Source organism: Plasmodium sp. gorilla clade G2 (genome assembly GCF_900097015.1).
Source record: "Plasmodium sp. gorilla clade G2 genome assembly, chromosome: 13".
Classification (NCBI taxonomy): domain Eukaryota; phylum Apicomplexa; class Aconoidasida; order Haemosporida; family Plasmodiidae; genus Plasmodium; species Plasmodium adleri (nom. inval.).
This window is the reverse complement of record NC_041705.1, coordinates 1,768,605-1,791,489: the sequence shown is the minus strand read 5'-3', so window position 1 is coordinate 1,791,489 and position 22,885 is coordinate 1,768,605. Positions and strand designations below refer to the sequence as shown.

Here is a 22,885-nt window from a genome sequence, read left to right as displayed (position 1 = left end):
TGAAATCTATAAAAAGGATATACAAATATATATATATATATATATTTATTTATATTAATATTTATTTATTTATTTATTCTTTTTCATTTCATATATTTTTTAAAATCATCTTTTTTATTAATATAATACATTCAATTGAATTCCTATGTTGTAATTTTTTTTGTTTTTCTATTTTTTGCATCTCTTCTTGTTCTTTTAAGGTTCCACCTTCAAAAAAGGCTTCAACACATCTATAGATAAATATATACACATATATAATATATATATATATATATATATAATTATATATTTACTATATTTTAACCTTCTCTCATCCTTTTTAATTGGTTTATAATCTAGAAAGGTTAACCTTTTCAATTTATGAATAAATAATTTTCTGTAATTATTATATGTCAATAACTAAAAGGAAAACAATATATTATATAGGTATAATGGGAAGAAGTGTATATATATATATTTTATCCCTTTTTTTTTAATTATATGTTTTAATTTTACGATTGGGTTGTTCATTAAATACAGAATAGACAGATTTTCTAACATTAACAAATGGTCTAAAATGTCCTCATTTATTTTATTATTGCTTAAGTTTAAAATATGTATATTTTTATTCTTATGTAATATGGAAATATTTGGGGATCCTTTACTACCTAAGCAATTATTGCTTAAATTTAAATCTTCTAGGCAATCTAAATAATCTATCATTAAGGTAATAAAAAATATATATATATCATAATTATATATTTGAATATATCTTCTCATTTTTTAATTTTCTATATTTTATTCGTTCATATATTAATAACCCAAATTTTCTACAAGAAATATATTATTATCCTCCAAATTTAATATTCTCAATCTTCTCAAGTTATTCAAATTTTCAATTTTTTTTATTTGATTGCAGTTGAGATATCTTTTAAAATCACAACAAAAATGTATGAATTATTATAGAAAAAATATACATATATATATATATATATATATATATATATATATATTTATTTATATATTTACTAACAGAGCAATAAGGTTTATACAACAATCAAGTCCGTCTATTTTTTCTAAAGCTTTAAAAGGATAAACATATGCATTATATATTTAATAATAAGATTATTATCATTTTGTGTGTGTTATAAAGAAAAATGTAAAAATATTTTCTTATTTTCTTATTTTTATTTTATTTTATTTTTTTAAGAAACCGTTATTGTTTAGATATAATGTTTTTAAATTATGTAGATTCTGAAGACATTCTATTTTGGTATATAATTTATTATTCAAATAAAGAACATCATTTAATTCCATGACGGAATAATATCCTTCATTTTTTTCTATAATATTTTTAACTTCATCATTATTTAAAATATTCTGCATTTTGTAAATATACATATATAAAAAGTATATATACAAAATAAATAAATAATTATATATTACATATATATTATTTATATGTATTTATTTATTTGTAAATTGATACTACTTTTATCTTTTATAAATTTAATAAAAGTTTCTAATATAAATAATAATGACAAATAATTAAAACATATGAAAATTTTCAATAAAAAAAAAAAAAAAAAAAACTAAAATTTTTATATCTATTAAAAATATATATAATTTTACAGTAAAAGTAATTTACAGCTTAAAGAGAGTAAAAATAAATAAATAAATAAAATATATTTATATATATTTTTATATATATATATGTATGTGTGGATACATATGTATAATATATAATACTTTATTAAACATTATTATTAATAAAAAAAAAAAAAAAAAATATGCGAGTGAATTTTTCTTTTTTTTTAAAATCAAAAAGTAAAATGAGTATTAAATATTATTATATAATATATTAAAATATATATATATATATATATAAGAAATAGGTTTATATATATAAAATCATATTATCGATTTAAAATGATCAAAAAAAGATATATATAAAAAAAGAAACGTGATATTTTTCTTTTGTTTTTTTTATTAATACTATTACTGCAAACAAAATATTATTATCCAATATTCAAAAAAAAAAAAAAAAAAAAGACCTAATTATTTATTGCATAAGTATTGCATGTTTCCCATATGGTTTCTTCCTTCTTGTTCCTAAATGAGGGAAAAAGAAAAAAAAAATTTTAAATAATTAAATAAATAAATATATATATATATATATATGTATATATTTATATAATATAAAATATTGTGCATACCTTTTTGATATATTTCGCATTAGATATTTCTTATTTTTTTCAATTCGCTGAATAATTTCATAAGTTGTAATATTCTGTAAAAATAAAAATATAAAACGATAAAATAAATTTACATATATATATATATATATGTATATATTTGTGTGATATATATAAATATATTATTATATAATAATATGGCCTTCTTTTGACTTACCGATTCGGAAGATAATTCTTCATATATATTTAATTTTTTCGGAATATCATACGGATCAATTTCATTATTTGAATAAATATAATCAACAATGGTACCTCTTACAACAACATCAATATGAAATCTTTTAATAAAACTTTCTGTGATTACCCAAGGAGCTCCTATAACAACATCATCTACAACTTTCATTGATAAAACATTTAATGTTCGTTCTAATAATGATACAACTGGGAAATATTTTCCTTTCATTTTTTGGACAACATCATCAGAATGTAATCCTACTAATAGATAATCTCCCAATTTTTTTGCGTTTTCTAAAATTCTAAGATGTCCTATATGGAATATATCAAAAGAGCCATCAACATATACAACTTTTTTATTTTTCTTTTTTTTAATTAATTCATTATTATCAATGAATTGATATATTTGTGATGTTGTAATATGACATCTATTTCTATTAAGGAGGTTTTTTGGTGATGTATCTATATCATTTTGTTGTTCACTGACCTTTGTTTTATTATCATCAGAAATACCTAATTCTGAGTTATAAATTTGCTCCTCTGTAATTTCAAGAATGGTTGGATTATCTTTATTTCTATTAAAATTATCAATTTGTTCTGAATTTGTATTTGTGTTATATACATAATTAGTTTCATTATTAATATCACTAATTTCGTTTGTTGAAACACTATTCGTATCATTATTATTATTATTACTATTGACAAGAGTATTATTATTATTATTAATATTGGTATTATTATTATTATTATTATTATTATTATTATTTGATGATGAATAATAATCAGAATTGTTTACTGCTTGTAATAAATGATTTATAATAGTTGTGGTTGATATACCATAACTTCTTTCAAATATTTTTAATTTATTAAATTTTCGTACTTCTTCATAACAACAGGTACCATTTTTATCATATGCTAAATCAGTTCCATGAGCAGCATAATCACAATTATATTTTTCTAATAATTCCATATCTACATTATATTTCGTACCTATAACAACTTCATCTACCCATTTACAGCCTGCTATTAAAGCTCCTCTTTCTTCTTGTGTATATATTGGTTTCACTCCTTTTGAATTTAATGCGTCTTCATCTGAATTTATACCTACAACTACTATATCTCCTAATTTTTTTGCTTGTCTCATTGCATTAAAATGTCCAGAATGAGATAAATCAAATATTCCATCTACATATATCCTTGTTTCTTTTGTTTTTTCTTGAGTAGATGTACTAGAATCTATTTCAAATTCATTAATTTCTTCTGAATTATTAGATATTGAACTATTAATATCTTTCATATCTTCAAAATGAGTATTATTACTATCATTTTCTTTATTATTATTAATATTATTAGTACTTTCATTAGAACCATTATCATTCTTTTTTCTTCTTGATGAAGAGGTATTACTTATATTATGTAACTCATTTATAAATACCTTATATAATTCTTCATCCTCTTCTATATTTGTACTTTCACATAGTTTCATTATATGATCAAACTTGTCATTTTTTTTTACACTCCTCAAAATACTAAGAAATTTTCTCATGTATCCATGGTTATAAATCGTGTCAACTAAAAATTGGTTGCTCATTATTTTATAATTGTACGTATAAAAAATAAATAAATAAATATATACATATATATATATTTTTATATATTCGTATTTTTCTTATTTTACAAGGGCTTATAATTTCAATAAATCAACATATAAATAAGTTCTATAGATAATTTTTTCTGTATATTTTTTTTTTTTTTTTTTATAAGTTTTCTTTTTTTTTTTTAATTGATATATTCATATGTTTGTTAAATATATAATATGCTTTGTAAGTGATATGGTATAAACAAAAGGATAACCTTTGAATTTATGTGTAAAAATAAAAACAAAAAAATTAAAATTAAAAAAAAAAAAAAAAAAATAGAGCAAGGTAAAAATTATAAAACAATAAAAAAATAAATAAATATATATATATATATATATTCAAATAAAGTTTAAAATATACAATTAATTATAACTGTTTACTTTATTTTATGGTATATTTACAAATACTCAATTATAATATATATATATATTCATACTATAAAATACATAAAGGTAAAAAAAAGAAATGAAATAATGAAAAAAAATAATATAATTTATTACATATCTACATAAAACATATACAAAAAAATAAAACAAATAATATTAAATATATAAATTATGTATATATATATATATATATATTAAAAAATGTGTGTATCTTTTTTTATGATATAAATACAAATAATAAAATATTATTATTATTATTATATATATATATATATTAAAGCCTTTTAAATGTATTCACACAAATATATAAAATATTTCTTATATAAAAAAAAAAAAAAAAAAAAAAAAAAAAAAAAAGTACAGTTACATGGATTTATCTAAACATTTAAAAAAAAAAAAAAAGAAATAGAGGAAAATAAGAAATATTATAAAAATAAAAAAAAATTAAATAAAATAAACAAGATGGAAAAAAAATGTAATAACACACTTTATACTTATATATATATATATATATATATATATTATATATATATGCATATATGTAAAAAAAGTATTATTTTGATTTTATTTTCTTCATAAAGTAATATATCCATTTATTGTATACAAAATATATATATATATATATATATATATATTAATTATGTACGTAAAGAAATTAATTAATAAAAATATTATTCATATATATTATATATAAATATTCTATAATAATTAACCTTGTTGCACTATATTATTAAAAGTACATATATTTAAATATATATATATATATAATAATATGTTATGAAATTTTTTTTAATATATATATATATATGTATATATATATATATATAATAACACGTACATAAAATACATTTATTATATAATATATATTTTCTTTTTAAAGAAAATTTTTTTTTTGGTGTTACAGATATTATAATACATAAATAATAAAATAAATAAATCAAAGATTATAAATTTATAGATTATTTTATTTATTTATTTTTTCTTTTTGTTGTAAGTTTTATAAATCAAATATATAAAATAAAATACTAATTTCTAAAAAGAAAAAAATTAAGGGAAAATATTTATATATATAAATTTAATATATTGTATATCAAAATAAATAGGTATAATTCTGATAATAAATATTATAAAGATGTATTTTTATCATTATATATTATATTTTTAAAATAAAATTTATTATGTTTTATATATATATAAAACATATATTTATATTACTTTTTATTTAGATTAGATATATTTATTTTTATAATAATATAAAAAGTACATTATATATAAAAGTTAAAAAAAGAAGAAAAAAAACCATTAACGATATTGTTATTAAAATATCTACAAAAATGAAAATAAATAAAAGAAATAACTTTTTTATAAAATATTTATATTAAAATATATATCTGTAACATTATAATACATAATTATATATAATATAATGAATAATTATTTTCTTAATACTAATTTATTTATATTATATAAAAAAAAATAAAACCAAACAGCTAAAAAAAAAAAATAAAATAAAAAAAAAAAATATATTATATATAAAGTTGTCAGAAAATATTATTAAAAAAAAAAATAATAATAAAAATACATATAAATCAACCACATATTATTATATATAAATATAATGATGCATATATATAATAAAAAACATATATATTTATTTTCTTTTACGGTTATTTGTTATATCGCATTTTTCTATATATACATTATAAAATATATATTTTTATTTATTTATTATATAAATATATAATATTTATATATGCATTATATAATAAAAAACTGCAACTGTTTAATATTCTTATATAATAATATACAGATTATATTTTAGAACAAATACAAATATGTATTAATATATTTATATATAATATTATGCTGTATTTTAAATATATATATATTACATATAATATATATATAATATATTATATATATATATATATATTTATATATACCTAATTAAATGAGCTATCGATGAAAGCATAATATATTATATATTATAAAATATATATATATATTTTATATATAAATATAATAATATATATATATATATATATATATATATATATATATTATATTTATATATATTTAGTTGTATGAATTTTAGAGACTTCCAAAAAAAATAATATGTAATATCGAAAAAAAAAAAAAAATAATATATTTGTATAATATTTATTTTATTGAATAAAATGCACACGCATGCGTTATTAATTATATTTTTATCTTATGAAAAAATAAAAAAAATATATTATAAAAATATTTTTCTATAAATTTCTATATATTATAAGATTATACATAATATATATAATATATAATATGTGAAACAGAACAGTGTTAAAAGTCTCCTCTTAAAATAATGCTGTTATATAAAAAAATAAATAAGTTATAAAGAATAAAAGAATAGTATTAAAATAATTATATGAAAACTTTAACGTATGTTATATTTTATTTTTACAACTGTTATATATTTATATGTAGAATAATTTATATGTGTTGTCACATATTATAATTTTAACACATATAATATATATATATATATATATATATATATATAACCAGAATAATTCTTCTCATATATTTTTAATATATATAAAGATAGATATTCGTTTTTAAACATTACATATATATGAAAATTAGTGGTTAGGATATTTATATATAATATATATTTTTTTTTTTTTAATAATTCTTGGTATCGTTTTTTTTATTTCTTAACGGTTAATTCATTTGTGTTTTATATCATATTGGGGAAAAAATAAAAAAAATTCAAATAAATAAATATAAACAATATATAATACATATTTATACCCACAATATATTGTTATAGTTAAACATTTCTTTTTTCGTTTTACAAAAAAAAAAAAAAAAAAAAAAAAAAAAAAAAAAAAAAAAAAAGAATGATATATAACAAAATTGTTGTTTAAAAGAAGCATTTTATATATTATTTTATTTATTTATTTTTTTTTCACATTTAAAATCAAATATATTTTTAATACTTCGCATGAGCTTTTTATATATATTCCTTTTGAGATACATGAACAATATCTCCTTTGTTATAATTATAATAATAATCTAAACAAAATTAAAAATATATATATATATATATATATATTATTAAAAATGGGGGAAAAAAAAAGAAAGTACCATCAGGTGTTATGGTTCCTCCCATTCCTGTATTCTTAATATTATTAAAATATATATATATATATATATATATATATATATATAACAATAAATAATATAAAATAAGTTTGTTTATATTTATTTAATGAAAAAAGAAAATTTCTACATATATAAATATATTACTAAAATTCCTGTGCTCTTTTCCTTTTTATTATTTGTATAGTGATTCATATTTGAACTATTTTTTCCTAAGAAAAATAAAAATAAATATAATAAGAATTTATTCATATAGTTATTATATATATATCATTGATATAAATAATATTTTATATTTCTTCTTTATTTAACCAGCTATCATGGAACCGAGTTTACTTATTCTATTTATTGGTGTGTCTAATATAGATACATGATGTATGGATTTTCATTTTGTATAATATATATTTATTAAAATATAAAATACAAAATATAATAATTAAATGTTAATATGTAAATTATATATTTACGAGAACAAAAGATAGCTTTATCATCATTCAGTGATTTTGAACCTAGCTGTTTATTATAATTCTTTTACATTTTTAAAAAAAGGAAAAAAAAAAAAAAAAACTTATATATATATATATATATATAAATTGTTGTCATACTATATATATAATATATTTTGATTCTTACTAATATGATAAATTTACAGTTTATAATTCTTTCGCATCTACATAAGATTAAAAATAAAAAACATAATAATATATTTATTATAATAAATAAATTAATATATATATATATTTCAAGCTTTTATACTGTTTTAATTTTTTTTATTTGAAACTTTACTCATGTGCTGCTTCTTTGGGAGTAATATATTTTGTAATTTTCATTATTATATTTTCCTTATGACATTCCTAATGAATTTTATATTTATTGAAATAATTTTTATATTATTATTTCTATATTTTATTTATTTTAACTTTTTTTATAAATTATTAATGTTGCAGCATACACCCGTCATGTTGAGGAAAATATTGTCGAAGTTTTTCATTTGATCTTGAAATAATATAAAATATTATGTATGATTATTTCGTGTAAATAATTTATTTTTTTATTTTATTTTTATAAAATATAATTTTAAAATTCCACATATTCTTTTTTTTTTTTTTTTTTTTTTTTTTTTTTAATACTTCTTATATGTTCATCCTTAATAGCTGTAATCTGTAGGGAATAACTTAAAATAAAATAATAAGACAAATAAAACAATAAGTATAAATATATTATGTAAAGAATATATGTTAATATAAAAATATTAAATGTTATAGAAATAAGTTTATTTGACCCAATCTTTTTTTTGACGAGAATATATCCAAGTATCTCCTTAAGAAGAAAAAATGAATATAAATAAACAAATAAATAAATAAAGTCAGGAATAATATTGCAATTGTAATATGAACCTAATACATACATATATATATATATATATACATTATAACATTATTTATGAAATAAAAATTTGTTGAATTAATTTTTTTATTCCTAAGAACCTTTACAAATCCAATTAGCTCCCGTATTTTTTAAGGGTTCTTCATCTTTATAATATATAGAATTTCTTAATATTCTTTTGGGTGTATAAGATATAAAATCACAATTCTTTTTTGATTCACAAAAGTTAAGAACGTTATTTAAATTATATAATTTGTCCTATAAATTTTATTATTAAAATTTTTATACTTAATTGTGCTATATTATATATATATATATATATATATATATATCATTTTAATTTTTATTATTTTATTTTATTTTTTATATGATGTGCATTAAAAAAAAGTACACTATTGTATGCTAAGATTATGTTGTCCTTTTCACAATACTACAAACAGGATATTGAAATAAAAGTGTGTACACAATATATATATATATATATATATATATATATATATATATTTTACAAAGAAAAAAAAAAAAAAAAATATATACATATATATTATATATATATAATATTTCATATACTTTTACATTTTTATTTAAGGTAGAGATTTTACTTTTTGTGAATTATTAACGAAAAGAAAAGCGTTCATATATTCTTTGTCAACGTTCTCTTTCAATATATTTTTTTGAATAAGAGATGTCAACGTGATATCTTTAACAAAAAAAAAAAAAAAAAAAATTAATAAATAAAATAATTAAATCAAAATAAAAGGAATATACATAAATATATATATATTATGAATAGTTTTTACCCAATATGGTTATATATAAAAAAAGGGATAAAACAAAAAAAAACCTATTCTTCATTTTGATAAATATATAATTTTGAAGAACAATGAGGAATAAGTAAAAACGAAAAAAAATAGTTAGATATAATATCAGAAGGAATGATAATATATAATATATAATATGTATTAAATTATATAATTATAGAAGTCAAAATAACAACAGGCAACTTTTTATTTTTATTTTAATATAAATACATGTGAATATTATAATTGTGAGGATAATAAAAAAAAATTCCTAGGACCACACTTTAACATAAAAAATATAAGGAGAAAAAAAAATAATATCATTGTGTACATACACAACAGAATTCGAAAAATAATTATAAATATATATATATATATATATATATATATAAACTTGTTTTATTAAAACTTCATATTGATAATGAAGAAAAAAAAAAAAAAATAATAAATAAAACCTTTATTTCATTTGACATATATGAAGGATATCTTATTATATCTTATGAATTATTTTATAAATATCATTTTTGGGAAATACAAAAAAAAAAAATGAATACATCGAAAATATAGATATACCGAATGGTTACAGACAAAAAGAATTTTTTTGGAAACAATGTAAATGGAATATTAAAAGAAGAGGTTAAAAAAAAAAAAAAAAAAAAAAAGGAAATTAAAAGAAAAGAAAAGAAAAGAAAATAGTAGTGCAACAAGTATTATTCTGAATAAAATATTTTACTTAAATATTTACTTGATTAAAGTGCAAAAAAAAAAAAAAAAAAAAAAAAAGAGGTAACCTTCAAGGTGAACAATGTACAAAAAATATATTAAAAAAGATATAAACCTATTTTGTAATATATGTAATTTTTATAGGTAAATATAAAATACGATAAGAGAATCAAAAAAAGGTTAATATTATATAATATATATATATATATATAAGAATATATGTGTATATATAAATATTTTATTTTTCATTTTAAAAAAACGAAAAAATATGGAAATAACATACTAAATTTTAAATAACACAGAACTTATTCAAAATAATAGGTAAATTTATCAAAATATATTTTATTATAAAATATTAAAATCATATTAAAAATACATATATTATTTCTTTATATAATATAAAAATATATATATAATATTTTACATAAAATATATTTATTGTAACATGTTTATTTTATATATATATACAATTTTATATAAATGTACATACATTTTTATTATATAACATAAAATGCTATATATAAATATATATATAATAATATTATAATTATAATTAAAATTAAGAAAAGAAAAAAGAAAACGTCACAAAATGCTTTATATAAAAGTAAAAGAACAAAAAAACAATAGAAGAAAAATATATATATAATATATATATATATATATATATATATATATATAATAACATATATATAAATTATATATATAATAATAAATACATATATTTTTTATTATCTATGTGATATTTCTTGAAAAATATATATTTATTATATATATATATATCATTTATAATTTATAATATATTTATATTACATTTTCTTTATAGTATTTTCTATGAATAATGAAAAAAAAGAATAATATTATATATATATATATATAATATCATATATATATAATATTATATAATGATAATATTCCAACATATTAAAAAAAAAAAAAAAAATGAGCATGTAAAATTATAAAATAATATGCTATAATATATTTATTTACATGTATTATATTATATATATATACATATGTTATAAATCCTTGTAGTAGTAGTAATAGTATACATATAATTAATAAAATATATACTTTATATATTATTTTTTCTTTTTTTTAAATACAATAATAATAATAAATTTTTAAATATAATATATATATATAATATCATTTGTAAAAAAAAAAAAAAAACGTTTAAAAATATTTTTTTTTTTTTTTTTATATATAGTATATATATAATAAATAAAAAATATATATATATAATATATTTACAGTTAATTTTTTAAAAAAGATATTATTATTCTTATATATATGCAGCATATATATTATAATTATATATATATTATTTGTATATTTTAAAAAAGGGAAAAAAAAATATTTAAAATTTTATAAATTATATATTTCTAAAAAAATATATATTTTTATATTATATATATATAATATATATATACATACATATGTCATTGTTTCTTTTTTTTTTTTTTTTTCGTTTTTTTACTACATATAATACATAATATATTATTATATATAATAAAATATATATATATATTATTTTAATAATATTAATAAAATTTTATTTGTTTACATATAAAAATATATAATTATAAGAAAATAATTATTTTTATTATATATATAAAAAAAAAAAAAAAAAAAAAAAATATATTATATATATATATTTAAAAAAAAAAAAAAAAAAAAAAAATATTATAGAAAAATTAGAAACTTATTATAAAAAAAAAAAAAAAATAGAAGGAAAGAAGAAAAAAAAAGAAAAAAACTTAAAAACCCAAAAGAAGAATAATAACATTTATAATAAGATATATATATATATATAATATATATGATATATATAATTTATTATATATTTATTTTTAAAAAATAAAGATAAAAGGAAAACATATATATATATATATAATTAGGTATATAATCTTATATATAAATATATATATTATTTTTATATTTAAAAAGTATCAAAAAAAAATTGAAGGAAAAAAAGTATTTTAAAATATTCATATATATGTATATATATAATATATATATTTATATATATCAATATATAAACTTAAAAAAATTTATAGAAGGCAAAATATACAAAATAAAAAATAATACAATATATATTATATATATAAATACAGTTTATATGTATTATAAGTTTTTTTTCTTTTTTTTTTTTTAATTTTAATAAATCATATATATAAATATATATATATTATATATATATTTATAATATATTTAATAAAATTAAGAAAGAATAAGAATACGTACAAATATATACATTATTATATATATTAGTTTAAATTTTATTTAAATGTAAAAAAAAAAAAAAATATATATTGCTATAATTACATATATATTTTTATATATTAACTAAAAAGGAGATATTAATCATCAGTTTGATATTATTTATATCATCATTGAATTAAAAAAAAAAAAAAAAAAAAAAAAAAAAGGCTACTTTTTTTTATAACATAAAAATAAGAATAAAAAGTAATAAATTAAATAAACACATAAATAAATATATACATATATATATATATATATATATATATATATATATATTCAGTCCTTATGGTATATGGTAGATACACTATATTATATACGTATTATTAATATTTACCTTAATTTTAATTTATTTTAAACCTTTATTTTTTTTTTTTTTAAGATGGAAAATGATAAAAAACATAACCAAAAACAAAATAATGTTGATGAAAATGAATTCCCCAATTCAAAGGTATTATTAGTATCTGTAAAAAGGACCAGAAGATTTTTAGAGAGAACTGCTAGGGAATTATTAGCTGGAGGAACACGCTATATTATATTAAGTGGATTAGGAGATGCATTACCATTATGTGTTCAATTACAATCATCATTACAATCAAAGAATGCAGCTAATGTTGTAAAAATTGAAACATCATATAGTTATTTTAACTCGAACTATTCTTATACACCTGGTTTAAAAATATATATGGAAAAACATCCAGAATTTAAAGGTTCTAGAATATCTCCAGGATATGTAAGTTTTCATGAGAAAACAGATAGCTTTACTCCTATATATGATGAAAACCCAAATGAATATATTTGTTCTCTAAATGCTGGAGATAATAATTTATATGTTGGCGGTGAGGGTATTAACGGTGCATTCTCAGAACTCTTGTCTTCTCACAATCAGGAAGTTGATAAATATGAATCCTTATTTAAAGTAATAAAAATATAAAAAAAAACAAATAAAAATAAAATAAAATAAAATAAAATAAAAACAACGATACTTTTTTAAAGTTTATAAATATATTCTACATATATATATATATATATATATATATATATATATATATATTTTATTTACTTATCATGTAATATCATTTAATTATTTTATTTACCTATTTTTTTTTTTTTTTTTTATTTTATCATATATACTTTATATATTTTTTTGTTTTATAATTTTTTTTTTATTCCTTTTTTTTTTTATGTAGGAATTATTAACCAAGGCAGTTAGCGAAAATGGAGAAAAACCTGACGAAGAAGTGAAATCCGTCCTATACGACAATGTAGACAAAAAATATCCAGATGTGAAACTAGCCCTTTGTCGTATTAGAAATAGCTTAAAAAAAGGTAGTGATCATAGCACAGGAAGTGTATTTATTGTAACATTTAAGAAAAACTTTCCACACAAGAAAGAGAAAAATATGGGTATGGTATATGTTGTAGGACCAAAAGGAAAGAATTATAATTCAGTGGAAGAATTTTTAGATGAAGTTCAAGAAACAGCAGAAAACTTAATGACAACTCTTTGTGATTATAATGGTTTAGTTAAAAGAGAAGAAATTAAGCATGTAAGAATGAACACATGTAGAATCTGTTTATTCTCAGGTAGTATCTTTAAACACCCTAATGCTTCTAAACTAGATGTAGCTAAAGCTATACTAAATGGATTAGCTGTTGGATATAGACACGGACCATCACCAAGATTAAATTTTGCTTATGATGAAAATGTATTTAAAGATGCATGGGTAGAAACCACAGGATTACAAGTTTTCAATCACAATGAGCAATAAATAAATAATTAAGAAAAAAGAAAAAAAAAAAAAAAAAATGATATTATAATATAAATATGAATAATATGGAACTCTTTTTTTATAGGAGAAATACAAACAAATATACATACATATATATATATATATATATATATATATATATATATTTGTTATGTATTCTTTTATTTTATTTGGAATATGAAATTATACTCATGTATAATCAATAAACCAAATATATATATATTTATTTGTTTTGGTATTATATTAATTTTTTTGGGTATGCCTAAATAAAAAATTAAATCAACAAATGTTTTCAGAATCCAGATGAAATATATATATAAATATATATATATATTATTATCTTAAGAATTACTCAAAAAAAAAAAAAAAAAAAAAAAAAAATGCCAAAAAAAATTATTACAATATTACTATGTTCCATTTACAGAAAAAATTGAAAATAGAGGTCAATAAATAAAAAGTATATATTGTTTTTTAATAATAAAAAAAAAAAAAAATTAAAAAAAAATAATAATAATAAATAAATAATTTATATATATATATAATATATATAAAATATTTGTATATATAATATTTGTATATATAATATTTGTATATATAATAATATTTATATATTTATATGTGTGCATATATTATCTTTATGTATTTATTTCATATTTTTATTTATATCTCCATATATATATATATACATACATATATATATATATATTTTTTTTTTCTTTTCTTCCACATTTTTTCCATTTTTATTTATGCTATTTTATATTAACATTATCTTTTTTTCTTATCACTTATTTTTATATAAGCGTTATGTATAAATTACACAACAATAACTGTGCATAATAAATTATTTATATTTTTAAATATTTCTTATTATTAATAAAAGAATAAGGTATCAAAAATTCTGGATATGAATAAATATTCCAGTTGTTTATTTGTAAGCTATATATTATAAGTATACAAATTTTTATTTTTTACTTAATTAAAATGATTATATATATATATATATATATGTGGGTGTGTTTAAATTTATTTGTAGGAAGGTGTTATTGATCCTACCAAATATTCATTTGGTAAAAAAAAAAATAAATAAAATAAAAAAATCAGAATTTATATTATAATTGTGAAATTATTAACAAAAATTTATAAAACAAAAAAAAAAAAAAAAAAAATATAAAATAAAAATAAAATAAACATATTTGATGGGAGTTCATAATTAATTAAAAAATAATATAAAATAAAAATAAAATACAATAAATTGCACATAAAAGATATAAATCCATAAGATTATATTATAATATGTTTTATATAATAAATATGTAAATATAGTTTTTCCTTTTTTTCTTTTAAAACATTGTAATTTCATATTATCACCTGTGAGTTCTATTTGTATGCTTAATTTATTTTTAATTTTTAATTTTATTTCATTTTTCTTTCATAATTCCGGTTTTGGTTCTTTGAATAATTTTCATCTTCTTGAAAAGCCAAATATGCATATAACAAAGTTAGGCATATTATATATAATATAACTATATAAAGACTACATAATAAAGCATTATTTTTTGATAATATAAATATAAAAAAATATTTATATAATACGATTAAAACAACAGGTGATAAAATAATTAATAATACAAATAAAATAAATTTTTTTAAAACTCTCGAATTTTCTTTATTATATATAAAATCATTCAAATTAAAACAACCTCTTGTTCCTGCTTCTCTATTATTATGTAACTTCATCATTTCATATTCTTTATTATATTCTTCAATTTTATTTAACTTATTACGATTAAATGCATTTTTATATTTTTCGCTTGCCATCGTTTTCTTTTTTATACCAACAAGCAAAATTTACTACGAAAGAATAAAATCGACACACAAAAAAAAATATATATATATAATATATTATAAATAATATACATGAAATATGTATAATATATTATATATTTTTTATATAGATATTAAATAAATGAAACATAAAACATATTAATCATATATATATATTATATATATATATAATTATTATGTAAATATCTTATTTAATTTAAGAAAAAAAAAAAATAATAAATAAATAAATAAAATATATACAATATAATAATTATATATTCTTATATATTTTGATATTATATATAATACATATATAATAAATATTTTAAAATAAAAAATAAAAAAAATTAACAAATGGATAATTTAAATAAATAATAATACGCATAAAAAAAAAAATATATATATATATTATTATATGTATTGCATATATTATATATATAATATATATTTATATGCATATTCTATACAATTATTTATATATGGTCATATTTTTTTTTTCGTATGATATAATATTGTACTTTTGTGATATACATCATAAAAAATAAAATGGGTTAAGGACAAAATGATAATGTTAGAAAAATATATATTCAAAAGAAATAAATATAAAAATATAAAAAAATATATCCATCACAATTTCTTATTTTAATTATTTAAAATAATAATAATAATTAGGTGGCGCTTTTTGTTTTTTTTTTTTTTTTTTTTTTTTTATTCTAATTTATACGATCTTGTTCGAAACATACAACACATTCAAAAAATAAAAAAATTACTTAAAATAAATAATAAATAAATATTAAGTAATATATAATATTCTTATATATATTTTACTTTTTTCTCTTGAAAATAAATTTGAAAAGACGATTAATTGTAAGGGTCTCAATGATATATTAAAATAATATTATATCATTTTATTTATTTATATTTATTTTATAATTTTTTTTTTTTTTTTTTTTTTTTTTTTTTTTTTTTTTTTTTTTTTTGTGGCTGATTTAAGTTTCTGTTAATTAAATATTTCCAAAAAAAAAATTATATACACAATATAATATTGTATGTATTTATTATATATAACATATATATTATTATTATTATATTTATCAAATGAACAAGAACAAATGATAAGGATAAACGAAGGAACCATTTTAAATGATAAGTATTCTCCAAACGCCCTTATAAATTACGATGAAAAGGATTGTATGCATAATAAATTAGGTTCATCTTTTCTTAAAAATTACACATTTTATTATTTGAAAAATGTAATAAAGAATAACATAATATAAAATAATACATACAATATTGATATATATATATATATATATATATATATATATATATATATATTATAATAATGTGTTGTACAAAAATATATATGTATTCATATCTTTATTTCAAAAAATATGCTATCTATTCTGTATTTAATATACCTACATTTTAATTCATATGTTTTATTTATATAACAAATAATATTATTTTTAATTTTTTTTTTTTTTTTTTTTTTTTTTTTTCCTTTCTGTGTCTTAGAATGTATTAAATAAAGACAGTTTTGATTTGGCATTACAAAACTACAAACATTTTTTCGAAAATAATAAGGCCTTATGTATCCTTTCAATTTTAAATATTTTAATCATTTTATTTCCCCTTTTTTTATACCTTATATTTTCTATTGTTATGATACTTCCCGTAAGAAATACAAAAAAGGAATAAAATGAAAATTAAAAATAAAATGTATACATATATTTATGTTCTATATTTTATGTTATTCAGTAAATACATATTATTAAAACAATCACAAAAAATAAAGTTTTTTTTTTTTTTTTTTCTACATTTTTTATATTCATTTTTATTATTAATATAAATAACGTCATATATTTTTATTTTATTTACTTTTTTATTAGGTTTTCTTTTTATTATGTTCACTATTTTTTTGTATGCTCCCATTGATATACCCACTTATTAAGGTAAACAAACATTTTTCATATGGCAACTTGGATATATATATATATATATATATATTTATTTATTTATTTTGCATATAATTTGTTATTTTTGTTTTATAGGATAAGATTCAAATAAAGATAAAGGAAGAAATAATTTTTTGTTCAAGTATAACAGCAGGATCATTCTTTTTTTTCATTTCCATATTCTTTATATATTTAATACCTTTTATTAACTTCTTTTTATATCCTTTTAATGCTATATTTATGCCTCTTGTTTCGACCCTCATTTTACCCTTAATCGTAAGAACATATTAACATGTAAATAATTAAATTATATATATATTATATATATATTTTTTTTTTTTTTTTTTTAGTTATTTATAAATATTTTAGCATGTGTTATTTATTTATTTCAATACACAGAGGTAATGTCATTATATATGGATATATAAATTAAGAAACATCAAATTTTTCACTTTTCCAAAGAATAAAATGTTATTCATAAATATGTATATATATAAATATATTTATATATATATATATATATATATATATATATTATGTTTATAGGTATTGTTGAGCATGAAATGTACAACAAAGAATATTTTTAGAAATGTCTTATTAAAAATGTCCTATTAAAATGCTTTTTTTCTTTTTAATATGCCAAAAATAATGCCAAAAGAAATTTAAAACATATAAATTTATTTACATATAAAATGTCTTTATTCATTAAAATATGAGAACATTATTATTTAAGAATTTATATAACACTTATTAAAAGGAACCAAAAGTATTCTTTAATTTTTTTTTTTTTTTTTTTTTGAATTATTATAGGCATATTATAAATATTTTCCCATATAGGACCATATATAAATACAAAAAAGAAAAAAAAAAAAAAAAAAAAACTTTCCTCTTTTTTAAATACTAATTTTTTATAATATATTTTATTATTATTTTTTTTTCAACATATATATATATATATATATATATATATATATAAATGTATGTATGTATTTATGTTAAGCCAAACTTCTTTGTATTTATGCACAAAGAAAAGGACATATGTACAATTATATTATTTAAATATATATATATATACATACATATAAATTATACATATTATCGTAAATGCGTGATTATATGTATTATTTCCTTTTAATGAAAATAAAATAAAATAATAAAAAATAGGATTAATTTTAAAACCTACAATTATAATAATAAAACTTTATAATTATATAATAATTAATTTTATAAAAAAAGTTTAATATATTATATATTTTTTTTTTTTTTTACAAAATATTTACATTAAAAATGTTATATAGAAATTTTTCTTATAATAACACATATTTTTTATATATAAATATATATAATTTCCCATTTTTTATTATTTTAACATTTATATATATGCTTTTATAAAATAGTTATTTTTTTAATATTCATTTGTAATAAATAAATTTATTATACCAATTTTGTTATAACATATATTTATATATATAATATTTTATATTACATTATATATTATTATATATATTATAATACATTTTTATTATGAATAGATTATTTTTTTATAATTAAAATTATTTTATGAATAATTAAATATTTTGTTTGTTTTGGTAAAAAAAAGAAAATATTATATAATATATATATATATATAATATAATGATAATTTCTTCTTGATTCATATACTTTTTAAAAATAATTATTTGTTTATATAATATCATTTTTTAATTATTATTTAAAGTTTTTTTTTTTTTTTTTTTTTTTTTTTTTTTTTTTTCCATCTTTCTAATCTTTATAAATATATACAAAATATATTATATATATATCTTCCTTTTTTTTTTTTTTTTTTTTTTTTGATCCTTGATATATTATTTCTACGAGCTGAATTTGTAGCTTAGTAAAATTGTTTTTCTCTTAAGATACCTATGAGAAGAGAAAAAAAACATATTATTTGACATAATAAATATATAAGTTAATTAAATTAATTAAAAAAATATATAATATTGTTATATTTCCTATGTTTTCTGTTTTGTTTTTTTTAAATATACTTATAATTCAAACCGAATTCTTAATATATTATATATAATTATATAGCAACATTATAGATATATTATATATATATATATATAATATATATATATATATGATATATATTTATATATAAAATATATATTTAAATATTAAATGGTATTCGTTGTAATTTACTGATGCTTGTTTCTAATCTTTAAATCTTTCTCCTTGAAGGAAAGAAAAAAGAGATTTTATTATTATATTATATATACATATAAAATATATATAATATATAATATGAAATATTATAATCATTATCACCATATTATCATAACGATGAATTCATATATTTATTATTAGAAATAAACCTTTATATAATTAAACCTATATATTAAGGTTTTCTTTGATACCTATTTTGAAGAATATTTATATATATATATATATAATAAAAATTATATATATGTTATAAAAAGTATTTATAAATTTATCTATATATAATTAATAACATATATATAATATAATATAAGATAATATTATAGTATATAAATAAAACTTATTTTTAAAATATATAATATATTATAATATTATTATGTAATATGTATTATATATAAATTATATATATTATAATATATCTATATATTATATTACATTATATTTTTTTTTTTTTTTTTTTTTTTTTCCTTTTTGACTCTTTTCCATATTTATTTATTTATTTATTTAATAAATATATTTTATAATATTTAAAAAATATATATATATATTAATATTATGTATATATTATATAATTAAATATTAAATAAATAAATATACATATAAATATATATATAAAATTTTTTGTAGAAATTTATAAAAGAAAAATATATATGTATATATTTTGTTTATATATATATTTTTAGGTTAATATATAAATATATATTTATTTTTATATAAATATATAACTATATTATATATTTTGTTTATTTATTTATTTATTTATTAATACTTATTTTATAAAGCAAAAATGAGTACCGGTAAAGAGTCATCTAAAGCTTATGCTGATATAGAATCCAGGGGTGATTTTAAGGATGATGGAAAGAAAGGATCTACATTAAGCAGTAAACAACATTCCATGTTATCTTTAACCTTTATCTTAATAGGTTTAAGTTCTTTGAATGTATGGAATACAGCATTAGGATTAAATATAAATTTTAAATATAATACATACCAGATTACAGGTTTAGTATGTTCTTCAATTGTAGCTTTATTTGTTGAAATTCCCAAAATTTTGTTACCATTTCTTTTGGGTGGTTTATCAATATTATGTGCTGGTTTTCAAATATCTCACAGTTTTTTTACAGAATCACAATTTGATACATATTGTTTAGTAGCCTTTATTGTTATTGGTATAGTGGCAGGATTAGCTCAAACCATTGCATTTAATATAGGATCTACTATGGAAGATAATATGGGTGGTTATATGTCAGCAGGTATTGGTATATCAGGAGTATTTATTTTTGTTATTAACATATTGCTTGATCAATTCGTATCTACAGATAAGCAATATGGAGTTAATAAGGCAAAATTATTATATTTATATATTATTTGTGAACTTTGTTTAATATTAGCTATTGTATTTTGTGTATGTAATTTAGATTTAACAAACAAGAATGCTAAAAAAGATGAAGAAAATAAAGAAAACAGTGCCACATTATCTTATATGGAATTATTTAAAGACAGTTACAAAGCTATATTAACTATGTTTCTTGTAAACTGGTTAACTTTACAATTATTTCCAGGTGTTGGACACAAAAAATGGCAAGAAAGTCATAATATCTCAGATTATAATGTTACCATTATTGTTGGTATGTTTCAAGTTTTTGATTTTCTCAGTAGATATCCACCAAATCTTACACATATTAAAATCTTTAAAAATTTTACTTTCTCTTTAAATAAATTATTAGTTGCTAATTCATTACGTTTAGTATTCATCCCATGGTTTATCTTAAATGCATGTGTTGATCATCCATTTTTCAAAAACATTGTACAACAATGTGTATGTATGGCTATGTTAGCTTTTACAAATGGTTGGTTTAATACTGTACCATTCCTTGTATTCGTTAAAGAATTAAAAAAAGCTAAGAAAAAGAAAGAAATCGAAATTATATCCACATTTTTAGTTATTGCTATGTTTGTTGGATTATTCTGTGGTATATGGACTACTTATATTTATAACTTATTCAATATAGTTTTACCAAAACCAGATTTACCAGTTATGGATGCACCACAATAAATAATTAAAAATTGAAGAGAAATGATATATATATATATATATATATATATATATATATATTATATATATGTGTATATTTATTTATATTTTCATTTTTACATTTATCAATATTATGTAAATTTTGTATATCTCCTTAATTTTCTTAAAATAATCATAAAAATGAAAAAAAAAATTTTATATATATAAATGTGTGTACATATCATTTATATGTTGTATTAAAATTTTTAAAAACTTTTTACCATTTAAAAAAAAAAATAAAAAAAAAAATAAATACAAGTTATATAATATAATATATATATATAAATTTATATATATATTTTTTTTTTTTAT

The 22,885-nt window shown here is 15.6% G+C and overlaps 7 protein-coding genes across 7 annotated transcripts; 3 read left to right on the top strand and 4 right to left on the bottom strand.

Annotated features, from left to right (window-relative positions):
- Window positions 1-88: 88 nt before the first annotated feature.
- PADL01_1346900 (leucine-rich repeat protein) lies at window positions 89-1,365 on the bottom strand (the record flags this gene model as incomplete). Its single annotated transcript, XM_028684029.1, has 6 exons — window positions 89-230; window positions 305-399; window positions 496-695; window positions 801-907; window positions 1,013-1,061; window positions 1,194-1,365. 6 exons carry the CDS (start codon window positions 1,363-1,365, stop codon window positions 89-91), a joined length of 765 nt encoding a protein of 254 aa, XP_028540147.1.
- A 668-nt stretch (window positions 1,366-2,033) lies between these two features.
- PADL01_1346800 (ethanolamine-phosphate cytidylyltransferase) lies at window positions 2,034-3,999 on the bottom strand (the record flags this gene model as incomplete). The annotated part of the gene is made up of 3 exons (XM_028684028.1): window positions 2,034-2,091; window positions 2,196-2,269; window positions 2,392-3,999. 3 exons carry the CDS (start codon window positions 3,997-3,999, stop codon window positions 2,034-2,036), a joined length of 1,740 nt encoding a protein of 579 aa, XP_028540146.1.
- A 3,430-nt stretch (window positions 4,000-7,429) lies between these two features.
- PADL01_1346700 (conserved Plasmodium protein, unknown function) lies at window positions 7,430-9,819 on the bottom strand (the record flags this gene model as incomplete). Its single annotated transcript, XM_028684027.1, has 14 exons — window positions 7,430-7,491; window positions 7,564-7,597; window positions 7,726-7,790; window positions 7,891-7,935; window positions 8,046-8,106; window positions 8,212-8,248; window positions 8,365-8,432; window positions 8,531-8,574; window positions 8,709-8,739; window positions 8,861-8,898; window positions 9,066-9,222; window positions 9,356-9,394; window positions 9,567-9,664; window positions 9,765-9,819. The coding sequence occupies 14 exons, from the start codon at window positions 9,817-9,819 to the stop codon at window positions 7,430-7,432; spliced, it is 834 nt and encodes a 277-aa protein (XP_028540145.1).
- A 3,309-nt stretch (window positions 9,820-13,128) lies between these two features.
- PADL01_1346600 (DNA/RNA-binding protein Alba 4) lies at window positions 13,129-14,518 on the top strand (the record flags this gene model as incomplete). Its single annotated transcript, XM_028684025.1, has 2 exons — window positions 13,129-13,665; window positions 13,937-14,518. The coding sequence occupies 2 exons, from the start codon at window positions 13,129-13,131 to the stop codon at window positions 14,516-14,518; spliced, it is 1,119 nt and encodes a 372-aa protein (XP_028540144.1).
- Window positions 14,519-15,931: 1,413 nt separating this feature from the next.
- On the bottom strand, window positions 15,932-16,336 carry PADL01_1346500 (conserved Plasmodium protein, unknown function; the record flags this gene model as incomplete). Its single annotated transcript, XM_028684024.1, has 1 exon — window positions 15,932-16,336. The coding sequence occupies one exon, from the start codon at window positions 16,334-16,336 to the stop codon at window positions 15,932-15,934; it is 405 nt and encodes a 134-aa protein (XP_028540143.1).
- Window positions 16,337-17,454: 1,118 nt separating this feature from the next.
- Window positions 17,455-18,915, top strand: PADL01_1346400 (conserved Plasmodium membrane protein, unknown function; the record flags this gene model as incomplete). Its single annotated transcript, XM_028684023.1, has 6 exons — window positions 17,455-17,595; window positions 17,861-18,019; window positions 18,235-18,297; window positions 18,397-18,576; window positions 18,651-18,701; window positions 18,847-18,915. 6 exons carry the CDS (start codon window positions 17,455-17,457, stop codon window positions 18,913-18,915), a joined length of 663 nt encoding a protein of 220 aa, XP_028540142.1.
- A 2,371-nt stretch (window positions 18,916-21,286) lies between these two features.
- Window positions 21,287-22,555, top strand: PADL01_1346300 (nucleoside transporter 1; the record flags this gene model as incomplete). Its single annotated transcript, XM_028684022.1, has 1 exon — window positions 21,287-22,555. The coding sequence occupies one exon, from the start codon at window positions 21,287-21,289 to the stop codon at window positions 22,553-22,555; it is 1,269 nt and encodes a 422-aa protein (XP_028540141.1).
- Window positions 22,556-22,885: the final 330 nt, after the last annotated feature.